The sequence below is a fragment of the Gordionus sp. m RMFG-2023 genome, chromosome 1, assembly GCF_954871325.1.
Source record: "Gordionus sp. m RMFG-2023 chromosome 1, tfGorSpeb1-WG-v2, whole genome shotgun sequence".
Lineage (NCBI taxonomy): Eukaryota > Metazoa > Nematomorpha > Gordioida > Chordodea > Parachordodidae > Gordionus > Gordionus sp. m RMFG-2023.
Window position 1 is genome coordinate 36,916,404 of NC_088775.1, and position 14,571 is coordinate 36,930,974.

Sequence of the window (14,571 nt, forward strand, 5' to 3'; positions counted from 1 at the left end):
CACAATATCGTTATACTTACTATCAATTTAGTTTTGAAAAAAAACTTAAATAGAATATACATATAATTTAAAAAATTCCATTATTTTAAAATAACCAAATAATTTAATTAAAAATATAAATTAAAAATTAATGAAATTAAATAAAATTATAATCGCAATTTATTTCAAAGAATTAATAAAAAAATTGAAATATTATAATCCATTTTTTTAAAATAACCAAATATAATTTAATTAAAAATAAAAATTAAATAAAAATAAAAATAAAACCGCAATTTATTTCAAAGAATTAATAAAAAAATTGAAAAGATCTTAAAATTTCCATTTTTTTAATATATTATATTCCATTTTTTTTAAATAAATAAATATAATTTAATTAAAAATATAAATTAAAAATTAATAAAATTAAATAAAATTAAAACCGTAATTTATTTCAAAGAATTAATAAAAAAATTGAAAAGATCTTAAAATTTCCATTTTTTTAATATATTATAATGTAATGTTATTATAATATTTTTCTCGTAAAAAAAGCAATAAATCAATCAAATTACACATTAATCATTTTCTTTGTTATTTTTATTTTCAATATTATTTTTTAGCCTTTCGTATCTAGCAGCCTTTCGACTTATAGACCTACCCTAAAACTTATATATAAATATAAAATATTAAAACTTATATATAAAAAAATATATATAAATATAAAATATTAAAACTTATATATAAAAAAAATGGGAGATGATAGACTTACGCCAAATGGCGTATTAGCAAGAAATAAAAGTTATATATTTTCTTATTTATACGCATTTTCCGAATCGATAAAAAAGTTACGAAAATTTAACGAATTATTTAAAATTTGTATTTATAATAAAATGGATGTATAAATAATATCGTGAACGAAATTTAGTAAACTATAAAGCAATATGAAAATTTAAAATACATAAATCTTTATATATCAGATTTTAGAATGTCACCAAAAAGTACTACCATAGTAATACTTTACTTATTTCCCAATATTTAGTTGACTCAAAAATAGTTCATACCAAAGGTAAATTGTTGATATAGACAAGTTTATAAACCTTTTTAATAGATTTAAAAACTCTTCTTTTAAATATGAAAGAAGGATATATATTTTTATCCTATAAAGATTTACAAGATGCTATAGCATAAATTTATAAACGTGTTTAATAGATTTAAAAACTCTTCTTTTAAATATGAAAGAAGGAGATATATTTTTATCCTATAAAGATTTACAAGATGCTATAAAGTAATATGAAAATTTAAATTACATAGATCTTTATATATCAGATTTTAGAATGTCACCAAAAAGTACTACCATAGTAATATCTTTCTTATTTCCCAATATTTAGTTGACTCACAAATAGTTCATACCAAAGGTAAATTGTTGATATAGACAAATTTATAAACTATTTAATAGATTTAAAAACTCTTCTTTTAAATATGAAAGAAGGAGATATATTTTTATCCTATAAAGATTTACAAGATGTTATAACAATATGAAAATTTAAATTACATAAATCTTAAGATGGCTATGAATTAGGAAATTTAGAATGATTGAGAAAAGAATAAATCTTAACTTGTGATGACTTATTCTATAAAATTGACACACAACAATCCCTAGCAAGCTTCAAATTTACAAACAATTACTCATTTTTTATATAAATTTTTTTATTGAATTTATGTTGAAATTTATAAATTATATTGTAGGTCTTATTTTAAAGGTTACTTGGAAACAATAATAATCTTACCTTGTGATGACTTATTCTATAAAATTGACACACAACAATCCCTAGCAAGCTTCAAATTTACAAACAATTACTCATTTTTTATATAATTTTTTTTATTAAATTTGTTGAAATTTATAAATTATATCTTTTGATATTATTTTTTTAAATAGAGTTATAAAAATTAATTTCTCTTAATGAGCTCCCATAATGTTCTTAATTAATTTACCTAAATTAATTTAATTTTAAAAATTTATGATTTGACATTTTTATTCATTTTATAAATGATTGTATTAACTTCAATAATATATTTCAATTTAATGAATAAAATTGAGTATTTAATACTATATTTCGTGTATAAATTTTAAAACTATATTTATTTGCATCATTTAATACTATATTTCGATTTAACCCTTCACTAGAAATGTTAAAAATCACTTAAATTTCAAAGGTGTGGTCTATTTTATCCCTAATACAAAATTAATAAAAAATTAAATATGTAGGCAAAATTTTCCTAAAAATAACTTAAATATTTTACCATAAAAAAAATTAAATTTGTATGCAAAATCTCCTAAAAATAACTTAAATATTTTACCACAAAAAAAATAAATTTGTAGGCAAAATTCTCCTAAAATATGCGGAATTAATAATTCCTATATTTTGCCACAAAAAAATTAAATTTGTAGGCAAAATTCTCCAAAAAATAACAAATTTTTTACCACAAAAAAAATTAAATTTGTATGCAAAATTCTCTTAAATATAACTTAAATATGAGGAATTAATAATTCCTATATTTTAACCATAAAAAATTTATAGGCAAAAATAATTTTTTTTAAAATAAACCATAAAAAAAATAAAAATAATATAAACCCCCCACCTTCCCCCGAGAGTGTTAACACTTTATTAAAACTTATTTGGTGGCAATTTTTTTTATTTAAAAAAATGATATTCATGTTATATTATAAATTTTTTATATAGTCATTTTTGAGTTGATGATTTTAAAAAAAGGATTAATTCAGACTTTAAAAAAATCTCCAAATTTATTTTTAGAATGTGGGAAAAATTGTATTAGCAATACAAATTAATCAAAGTAAAATAATAATTGGGATGATTATATGGTGTTGGTGATGTAATGAAATGTATATAAAAATGGTATGATTAAAAAAGATATCTTTGTAGTCTATATATCTATTTATAATATGTTAAAATAGGATAAATAAATAAAAAATATGCATAAAAACAAGACAAATACAATAAACTAAAATACTTTTGGTAAAAAATATAAAATATCAACATTTGTAATTAATCTTCAAAATCAATAACATTTACAAAATGGGATTCAGATTTGTTAATATAAATGTTTTGGTCAAATTTTTTTATATTTTCATCATCATATTTAAATGGTGGATACATTTGCCAGCAAAATGAAGCTCCATACCTAGCATACACCAATATCAGGGTATTGAGAAGTGTGGTAACACTTCGCAATTCAATATCCGTTGCTTATTCACCATTCTTATTTGCCTTTTCTATTATATACTGTTGCACATCATCTCCACACGTATTTTGACCTTGAGTATAATCTAATATATTTTTTATCATTATTTTTTGCAGCATCAGCAAGACCATATGTGATCTAATCAAACCATAGAAGTCTTGTGTCTAATTATTTTTTTAAAAACTGTTTCTAAAAACCTATCAATGTTTTTAAAAATAATATTATGAATTAATATAGGATATAATCATTAAAATTTAAGGTAAAGAAAGAAACAAAATCATATTCTATGTATATTAGTAAAAAAAATACAACCAAAATTATTTTTAAATTTTTAAATTACCGGTAAAAACAATTCCCATCTAGCTCAATTGTTTCCAATCGTAATGGAGCAGTTAGCACCCTTCCTATATTTTGAGAGACTTTCTTTTTTGCTGACGCTAAATTTAAGCGAGTAGCATGATATTTCCTCCAAATATTGGTAGTTGGATTATAAAAATGTTTAAATGTATGTTGAATTATGGCTTTAAATATTTATTAAATTAATCATGATATTTAAGAATTACAATTAACTGTATATAATTATAAAATTACAATTTTTGAACTTTGAGTCTGAGTATACAAAGTCTACTAAGTCCACTTGAAGATCCTTCAAAAGGTGTAAAGAAGATTTTTTATAATCTAAAAAAGTTTTGTCTTTATCAGCAATTTACCTTTGGAATGAACTTATTTTGGGTCAACAAAGTTTTGGGAATTAAGGTCTTGTTGAAATTTTAACTTTTTATCTATATGATTTTCTTTGGATTTGTATGCCTTTTCTATATAATATACTATTAACAATAAATAAAGTCAATGTACCTTTTTGTGAATCCAATATTGTAAATCCTAATGGTCTCCCGCTTTTATTTAATTTCTTAGGTAATTGAATTTCTTTTATGATATTATTTATAAATTCATTTTCCTGACTATTATAAACATGTTTTTTTTTAAAATAATTGTTTAAAATTTAAATGATTTATTTTCCAAGCATCGGACCATTCATATCTGATATGATGCCCGCCAGAAAAATAGATATTTAATGATTCTAAATTTAAATTAGTTAATTTGTGATAATTTTCAAAATATATGTCAGAAGACTGTGCATCTAGCATGCTATACAATAGATGCTTCACATTATTAATCATATCATTAGGAATATTCCTTTTTTTGTGGGTAACTTCCCTATCCCCTACATAATTCCAATTGAACATGAGGGAATGCCCCAATGTAAGCTTTTATCCCAGCACAACCTTTATCACTAACAATGACCTTTATATCTGTTCAAGCTGAATTCAGTTTTTTTAAAATTTGAAACATTTGTGTAGCTATATCAAATGACTCAGATTTGACAATCCATACACATATAATATGTGATCTATTATTTCCATCAATTGATACCAAAATATACACAGGCATATGCCTATTATTTAATCGATCCACACATATAACTCCAGGATATTTTGAAAAAATATACTGCATTTGATGAGTTTGATAATATATACCAATTAGATTCCCATCTACAGTATATAATTCCATATTAGCATCATTATCTTCCTTAACTTTATCTATCATTATAATTATTATCATAAGTTTTTTTTGTATTTTTGTCTATATTATGCAAATCACTTAGGGTTATAAACTTTCCTTCAGAAAATAGTTTATTTTTTATTTTGGATTTATTTCCTCCTGTAGTTATAGCTTCAACTACAAATTTATACTGTGCTTCATTAAGCTTTCTTTGTCTGGATAATGATTGGTATAAATTTTCATCTAAAATTCGATAGTATTTTTATAATCAAAAAATGCATTTTTCATTTGTTTTAAAAACATTATTTCATACTTTTATCTTATATATATTCTATCAAAATTTAATAAATTAACCCTATAAGCCTATCCATATCACTAAGTTAAATTATATATTTATCTTAATAATTTCAAGATTATGTGCCTTTACCATAGGGATGATTGTGATTTTCATGCATATCCTAGACAAATAATTTGTTTTTCATGAATGTAATTTGCAAATGGAATTGACATCCTTGTTTTATAGACATGTAATTGCGTAGACCTGTGGATTTTGTATTGTACTTTCTACCAAATATACAAAGAAATTTTATGCTTTTATATCTAAATTTTTCAAAAAGAGGTGATTTTAAAATTTTTGAATCTGATATATAAAGATTTATGTAATTTAAATTTTCATATTGCTTTATAGTATCTTGTAAATCTTTATAGGATAAAAATATATCTCCTTCTTTCATATTTAAAAGAAGAGTTTTTAAATCTATTAAAAAGGTTTATAAATTTGTCTATATCAACAATTTACCTTTGGTATGAACTATTTTTGAGTCAGTTAAATATTGGGAAATAAGTAAGGTATTGCTATGGTAGTACTTTTTGGTGACATTCTAAAATCTGATATATAAAGATTTATGTATTTTAAATTTTCATATTGCTTTATAGTTTACTAAATTTCGCTCACGATATTATTTATACATCCATTTTATTATAAATAAAAATTTTAAATAATTCGTTAAATTTCGTAACTTTTTTATCGATTCGGAAAATGCGTATAAATAAGAAAAAATATAACTTTTATTTCTTGCTAATACGCCATTTGGAGTAAGTCTATCATCTCCCAAAAAAAATACATATAAATATTCATTAAATATTATGTCCCGAATTTATTAATAAACCGAACAAATTTATATATTGCAATCCATCTCAAGGAATCAGCATGGAATTTGTTAAATTTTATTTTATTATATATATTTTAGATTTATATTGATGAAGTGGAAGAAGTAATAATCAATGAAGCATCAACAAGTTTAAACATTGTTTTCCCATGGCCAATTTATAGAGCATATTTTAAAATAAATAATATCTCAAAATAAAGAAAACAAATCTCTGATTGTAAAATGTTTGCCATATCTACCAAAAATACGAAATTTTAGTTGGATTACCTCAAATCGCAACATTGTAAAGCTTAGGAGTATAAATACTAAATAAATGTTGACAATTGTAATTTTAAATTTTAAGAGAAAACATCAAACTGAAAATTAAAAAAGGGAAGGAGAATAAATCTATTAAAGAAAATATTGAACTAGGATTATCGTCCTCTAATATTTTTGCCAAGAGACCTCAGACTTTAACCCAAACCACTTTAGATGATTTAATAAATGCTTTTATTATAGATAGCATTTAGCCATTTTCAATTGTTGAAGATTTTTTATTTATAAAAATAATCAAAACATTAGCTCCACAAAAATATAATTTGTCGACAGACAGTGGTTGGTAGAATTTTCAAAAGAGGGAAATAAAATGAAAGAAATCATAAATAGTCTAAAAGAACCATCGCTAATATGCACGACAGCAGAATGTTGGAATGCCTATCGCCTGTATAGCTAACATTTAAATATAATATTTAATTAATAACAAATTATTTGAGCAGTTTTAAGAAATGTTAATTTTTAGTTCATACATAGGAGTCACTACACACTATATAGATCCAACAAGTTTGGAAAAAAAAAATGTAGCGTTGGTTTGTAAAAGAATGATTGGTAGTAATACATATAATAAAATTACAAAGAATTTACAAGATATAGCAAAAGATTATTGCATTCAAAATAAAATCACAATGACCATTACTGATAATGCTAAATATTTTCTAAAATCTTTTATGTTTATTTTATTATAAATATAAACATAAACATATGTATGAGTACTTATTTATTATTGAGTTTTCAAGCCAATTGAAAATACTAGTGAATCCATGGATGATCTGGAAGATGAAGAAGAAGTTTTACCAATACCTATATCAAGTCTTTATACTACTGCTCAGGATTTTAAAATATCAGAATCTTATAGTTTACCTCATCATCAATGTTGTGCCAGTCACACATGTTGCCACTGTGGATGCCAATAGAGCCATGCAGTGTAAATAGTGGGTAAACATTTCAAAAAAAATTGAACTCGTTCACGTTCACTTTCAAAAAAAGGAACGAGTTCGCGTTCGTTCAAATATGTTAAATTTTTTTTTAAATTTTTTTTAAAATTTAATATAATATAAATAAATGTCTTATATTTTAAAAAAAATAATATAGTTTTATTTTGATAATATAATTATAAATACAATATAATATAGTGAATAAAAAGATATTTGTATTTATAAAAAATAATAATTTAATAACATTTGTTTTTCAAAATTTTCAACTGATAGACAAGAACGCTTGGCAGTTAATACGACATTAGCTATACTAAAAACGCTCTCTACATGGGAAAATGAGGGGATTACGGAATTATACTTAATAAACAACTCTTTTAACGAGGTGAAATTTATTAAAAACATTTATTTTGTCTTTGCTTCAAAAAATTGAGATAAGTCATCCTCCTCCAATCCTCTACTTTCTCGTTTTATATTAAATATTTTTATAAAAATATAAATTTGTAATAATTTCTAAATTATACCAACAATTTTCTATCTATGTATATAATATATAAAATTTAATATCTTTTACTTAAAATAAATTTAGCTGGCTATTTAGTTATATTAAATAAAATAATTAACATTACAATCAAATGTCTTTTTAAATTAATACTCAGGGTCTACGTGAGCGGTGTGGGTAGTAACAGTTTGCATCCAATTTTTTTAGGAATAAGGGATAAGCAGTTAAGGAGGTACACTAGGTGTAGAATGAATTTATTGGGGGGGGGGGGGGGTTTCTATTAAATATTTAGATGAAATAGGGCAAAATGCATTGCTGTAAAATTAATATTTTCATTATATCATAATACAATATTGCTAAACATTGACCAAATCTATATATTATACACAATAACAGACATAATTTAAAACAATTTCTGGATCCCTTTCTGCTATCCTATTTAAATATAATTTAGAAGGGTTAGAGATTCTATCATTAAACTCATATTTATGCCTAATAAAGGTTGTAATTAATAATGCGGAAATAGGGGTATATAAGTTTTTGAAGGAGGTTTGCATCCAGTGAATATCCTGTCATGTAGACGCTGTTGGTACTTGAAGATTTGAAACTGATATAATACTTTCGGATCACGTCAATACCGCGAAACTTTTTCCACAAAATGTATTATCGCGAATGCATTATCGCGAATGCATTATCGCGAATGCATCATAGAGAAAACAGTATGGCAAATGCATTATTGTGAAAACATTATCGTGAATGCATTACAACGAATATATTACCCCGAATGCATTATCGCGAATGCATCATAGGGAATGTATAAGAGCGAGAACATTACCGCGAAGTTATTATAGCGAATGCATAACAGCGAATGTATTATCGTGAATGCAATATCGCTAATTCATTATCGTTAATGTATTATCGCGAATATATTACAGCGAATGCAGTATCACGTATGAAATGATTTATATTATACAAATGGTTGATATAATTAATAGAAGTATTAAAATTCTTCACTTACTCTCTAATAAAGAGTTCATTATTAATATGTTTTTATTTTTTAAATATATCGGAAACCATATATTTGTTATATTTTGGAAGTTCCTGGCCGATAATATTTTTCTACCGGATCTCTATTTCTCTAAGGAAATTCTTTACTCTCTAATTATATTTTAACTCATTTAGCAAGTTCAGACCTTCTTCAAAAAACCAGAATACCAGCCTAATTATATTCGCGATAATGCATTTGCGATATTATAATCGCGATTGCATTCGCGATAACACTTTCGCGGTATTACATTAGCGCTAATGCATTCGCTATAATACATTTTAATTTTAGAAGGAAATTGTGCCAGAGGATAAGGGTGAATTCACAGTAGAGAGCGACAGCGACACGACAATCACCACACGACATTAGGCGACAGAGCAGCTGATTTGTCGTAAGCGACATAGCATTCATAGTAGTAGCGACAAGCATTTTTTTAATTTTATAAAAATATGGTTTCAATAACAACTTTATATATCTTCGCCCTAAGGATACTCAAGATCATAAACAAAATAATTATTTCTGGAATCCTCAATCCATAAAAAACCCCTCAAAAGTTTCTAAAGATATTAGAGATGTATTTTCAGAATATTTTTATAGAAATAAATTACCTTGGCAATTATAGCTTATATTTTATAAATATTATTATATTTTTTTATATTGATTTGTAATGATATAATAAAAAGAAAGTTTTATTTATTATATGTGTCTTAATATGATTAAAATAATATAAAACATAAATCTATACCCTAAGGATATACAAGATCATAAACAAAATAATTATTTATGTAATCCTCAATCTATAAAAAAAAACCTCAAAAGTTTCTAAAGATATTAGAGATGCCTTTTCTGAATATTTTTAGAGAAATAAAATTATCAAGTCTATTAGAGCTTAATAATATAATAAATTTCAAAATTATTACTCTATTTTTTTATATTGATTTGTAATAATTTAATAAAAAGAAAGTTTATTTATTATATATGTCATAAATATAATTAAAATAATATAAAAGCCTCCAATGAAATAATAACAATATATAATATTTTTCATTCTTCTTCATCAGTGTCAAAGTTGAAGAGAATATCAAAAATAATTTTAATAAGCTTCTTCTTTCCCCTTTCTGATCTTTTTGCCAGGGTCTGCTCAAGCATCACATTGATCCAAGAATTTGTTGATTTTCTGCTTTCTTTTATTCTTTCAATTTCAAGAACTTGAACAAATAAATCTAGTTTAAAATAATAATATATTTACAAATGCAAATTACCTTGATCAATATCTCTCTTTTTAATTAACTTTTTGCCAGGTACATAAGATTCACTAGTTGATGGTGATGCTAAATATATAATATTATTATTTATATAAAATATAATCACCATCATTCCTAACATCTGTAGATTGACTCTGACTAGTCTCTACACATTCAATTTCAACAGCTATATAATAATAAAAATTTTAACAAAAATTAGTATATTTACCATCTTTATATGGAAATTTCCACTCATCTGTTCAAACATTGCTCTAGCAATGTTTGCTTCACCAATATTATGTATAAGAGGTTTTATTTTTTTCAGGTTGATGTATTGTTTCCCAGATTCTATAGTGAGAATCAAAAAAGTTAAATTATTATAAAATTTCCAGGTGGGAATGTGATCAGCCCCTGACCCACTTTTTAAACATTTCAACTTTTTATGTTCCCTCAAAAAAGAATCTGTAGATTTAGCTATCTCTACTGTAAAAGAAAAATATTTTAAATTAATATAATCTTTAATTACCTGTCTCAATACTATTTTCTGCTGCTATGGATTTCCATATGGAATTATTTTTCTAAAAAATATATATATGATATTTTTATAATCAAAAATTTACTTGCAAATTTTGTATTTCGGCCATATTGTAGTTAATGTCGTATGGAAAAAAACAAAATGATTTGTAACTTGATTTTTAAGTTTAATGCGACAAATGTGGCGGGATTGTCGTGTCGCGTCGCAAAAGCTCACTATGAATAGTCATTGGTAATTACATATATTTGTATTTTGTCGTGTCGCTGTCGCTCTCTACTGTGAATTCACCCTAAAGGAAGGAGATGCCAGAAATTTTTTTTAGATATACCCTTTTTTGAAAAAGTTTTGTCAAAATGTATAGAATAGATAAAATAAGAGATTATAAAAAAAAATATTGGCCCTTATTTTATATGTCCTACCCGATGGAACTCGGTTAATGATGCATACTACCAAGTGAATGTATGGAAATATTCTAAATACCAACCTAATTTGCTAAATACCGACCAAAATTTATTAAAATTTAATAAGACCCTTATTATTTAATATATTAATACGGAATCACGTGGTCGAGTCCAGCCTCCTATATAATATCCCCCCAAGGATGGAGCCACCAAGTTAGAATAAGAAAAAAAACATGACCATTCCCGGGATTCGAACCCGGGACCATGGGATCAGTAAGCCAAGCTCTTGCCTACTAGGCCATAGAAGCTTCCCAAAAATCACGATTTTTCAAATATATATTATAAATATATTTGGTAGTGCCCATCCAAATGAAAAATGAACAAAATTCAAATTTGATAGGTAGTACCTTAAGGTAGTAAGCATCATTAACCATGGAACTCCACATATAATGCTTTGCAATTAATGTCAGAAATTATTAAAACTAAATCTGATAAATTGGACAAGATAGAATTAAACTACCTAGGTTTTTACATAAGGAATGTGATTTTATTCATGAATATTGTTTAGTAATTTAGAAATAAAATTTATATATATAGCATTATTTTAAATTAGCTAATGAAAGTTCTCTTGATATTATGCAGGGAGATAAATATATGTTCACAGCCAGGGTTGCCAGGTCAAAATTTTGAAATTACGGGAGAAATTTAGTATTTTGGGAGGGAAATCAGAAAATTGCGGTAGAAATATAAAAATTGCTAAAAAGAATTATTTTCAGCCGGGATTTTGAATTGACTTAATTATCCGCCTATTATTTTTTATAATTGTGTTGTGATGATTTAATGAAACATATTGACGATTAAATTCAAACCCATTCATATAAAATATAATATTTGCTAAAATAACCAAAGGAATAATAAAAGAAATTTCAATAATGCTTTGTCTGTATTTTAATTATTTTTGCAAAGATTATATTTTATATGAATGGGTTTTAATTTAATCGTCAATATGTTTCATCAAATCATCACAACACAGTATATAAATACAAAGTCGGTAACTATTTTTCAAAATAAAATAACATCTTGATTTATGAAAATATATTAATTTATTTAAAAAAACCAAAGATATTTTTTAAATATAAAAGAATGTAAACAAGATAAAATTTTATAAAAAAACAAACGATTTTAATTTTACAATGTAAAAAATATATTTTAGGCAAATGTCCTGCAAAACGATCAATTGGAAATCTAATCTACCGTGTATGTGTGTGTAGGCGCTTAATTATCACGTTTAAATATATAATAAGGTAATATTGTACTCATTTCAATGATAATTATTTTATTTATTAAAGTTCAATCACATTATTATAATCAGTGCAGGGGGGTGTATAAACATCCATTGTAAAACAAAAATATTCTCCAAAAATAAGAAATAATACAGATGCAACTACAGTTGCGGCAATTGTAATCACTTATCTTGTAGTACAACATTCACAGAGCTACTTATCATTACAATATGGGTAGAATCGTTTCCCCATAATATTTAACGACTCCAAGATAAATGAAAACTTTACCTGTAGAACAAAAATGAGCAGAAATATCATCAATGTTTTAGAACCTGAATCCAGGAGGTCAATTCTTGACGATTTGAAATATGGGCATACATATGCGATTCTAACAGATGCATCTAAATATTAAAATATTTCCCTTGATCCTCCGCTATTTCAACAAAATTAAGGTTATTTCAATAAAACTATTAAATTTTTTCCCCTCAAATAGTGAAAATTCCAAAGACATAGCTAACCATATAATAGTAAATATAGCAGATTCGGGATTATCAATAAATTGCATGTCAGCTTTCTGATCTAATAATGCCTCAGTGAATTTGGGAAAAATCAGAGTGTATTTACAGAATTGAGTCAGCACAATGTTGGTTGCGATATGTTATAATACCCGCCATCGATAGAATTTTAAAATTTTATAAACCTTTAAAAAAATATTTCTTAAATAAAGATTATAAAAGATGTTTAACATTTTGAAATTTTTTCAATAATGAATGGCAGAGGTATATTTAGGAATGATTTCACATGTAGGAAATCTACTACATGATGTTAATGTGCAGTTGCAATCAGAAGAATTTTAACAAAGATTCACAAAATTACGCTGCAGATGTTTTCATCTTTACAGTTAAAATTGATAATAAATTTTATGGCGCCATTGCTAAAACTATATTAAAATGTTCAAATATTTTAAAAATACCGATAGACATTGATGTCTTGTTTGAGAAGATTGTAATGCTCTCTGTTTTCAATTTACAATGTAAAAAATATATTTATTTTATGCAAATATATAAATAAAATTTATAAAATATAAAAAAATATGGAAAATTAAATAGTTATAATGTTAATTCCATTCTTTTCTTTATTGTATGAAATATCAAGCATATTGATGTATGTTTATAGTTAATTTTTCACAATTAAAATCAATATTAATCACCAATAACTCTAAATTTATTATAATTTGCACCAAGCATTATAAAATAAATATGCCATTGTATATATTAAAATCTACATATTAGTTTTTGATTAAATTCAAATATAAGGCAGCAATTTCTTCTTTACTTTGCAATTTTTCAAGTCCAATATGATTTTCTGGGTTTCCATTAGTTAATCATCTCTTTTTAACATAGGCCTATTAAAATAACCAGCAACGTGTCGCGCATTTGGCTAAAATACTACTATGATCAGTGATTGATAAAAAGATACCTTATGAATAAAAACAAGATGAATTGCTGGTAGTATGAAAGCTGGAGCCACAAAAAATGTGGCGTACAAGACAAAACTTTTTTTTTTTTATTTATGGAAATTTATTCTGATATAATTAACGTTAGATTTATAAAGCATTTTCTCAAAAGGTGACGAATTTAATACATAAATATTAAATATATATATAAATTTATATAATATTATCCAATATCAATCAAATAATGTTTTAAATGTAGATTAGTAAATTATATATTTAATTATAAATAATCTCATTATCTCTCTCTAAACAATAAGTTTTAATTTTATATAATAGTGTTTCATTTCAATTTAATCATAATTTAAATTTTATTATATGATATATAATTGCTTTTCTCATCGCCAATTCTGTGATTAGGGGGTATCAGTCATTGAGAATATGAAGCTGAGGTAATTGGATTTTATTATATTGAGGGCTAATCTTTGGCGTAGGTAGTAACCCTCGTTGGGATCTTCGGTCCTAGTAGAGATCCGTTTCCCCAGTTCTTTAAAGAAGGCAAGAGCGTGAGAGCCGAACGATGTTAGAGTCGTGGCGATTAGTGGTAGGAATGTGTAATTGGCCGGAAGCGATGGCGAATATTTAGCGAGTTTATTTATCTCGGCGTCTACTAGAGCATCTCTATTTATATTGGAAGGGGCAAGGGGATCGATGCATGAGAAATCCCAGGTTAGGAATTCCCCCCTCTTCCAAGGGATCATGGTAGAGCCATCGGGACGCTTACCATCAGAATTGAAGAGTCCAGTAGGTTCACCGGCAGATTTTAGGGCCCTGGCAATAGTATCATTGCATTTTGAATGTCTAATGAATCTGCCTCTACATCGCTTGCAGT

General features: G+C 25.1%; 1 protein-coding gene across 3 annotated transcripts; it reads right to left on the minus strand.

Annotated features, from left to right (window-relative positions):
- Window positions 1–9,751: 9,751 nt before the first annotated feature.
- Window positions 9,752–11,002, minus strand: LOC135931931 (uncharacterized). 3 transcript variants are annotated; one of them, XM_065469250.1, is made up of 7 exons: window positions 10,962–11,002; window positions 10,628–10,871; window positions 10,534–10,585; window positions 10,237–10,490; window positions 10,135–10,194; window positions 10,026–10,094; window positions 9,752–9,986 (listed from the first exon to the last, which is right to left on the minus strand). In XM_065469250.1, exons 2-5 carry the CDS (start codon window positions 10,649–10,651, stop codon window positions 10,174–10,176), a joined length of 351 nt encoding a protein of 116 aa, XP_065325322.1. In that variant the 5' UTR covers window positions 10,652–10,871; window positions 10,962–11,002; the 3' UTR covers window positions 9,752–9,986; window positions 10,026–10,094; window positions 10,135–10,173. The 3 variants fall into 3 exon arrangements, with proteins under 3 accessions (XP_065325322.1, XP_065325323.1, XP_065325320.1); XM_065469251.1 differs by lacking the exon at window positions 10,962–11,002 and having other exon boundaries at window positions 10,237–10,487; window positions 10,628–10,953; XM_065469248.1 differs by lacking the exon at window positions 10,962–11,002 and having other exon boundaries at window positions 10,628–10,953.
- Window positions 11,003–14,571: the final 3,569 nt, after the last annotated feature.

What these genes read in the sequence shown, in the direction of transcription:
- LOC135931931 (XM_065469250.1), bottom strand. Translation starts at nt 10,651, where the DNA reads ATGGCCGAAATACAAAATTTGCAA. An exon ending in CCGAAATACAAAATTTGCAA is followed by an intron (nt 10,586 to 10,627) that starts GTAAATTTTTGA and finishes TATATTTTTTAG; the next exon opens with AAAAATAATTCCATATGGAA. An exon ending in AGAAAATAGTATTGAGACAG is followed by an intron (nt 10,491 to 10,533) that starts GTAATTAAAGAT and finishes TTTCTTTTACAG; the next exon opens with TAGAGATAGCTAAATCTACA.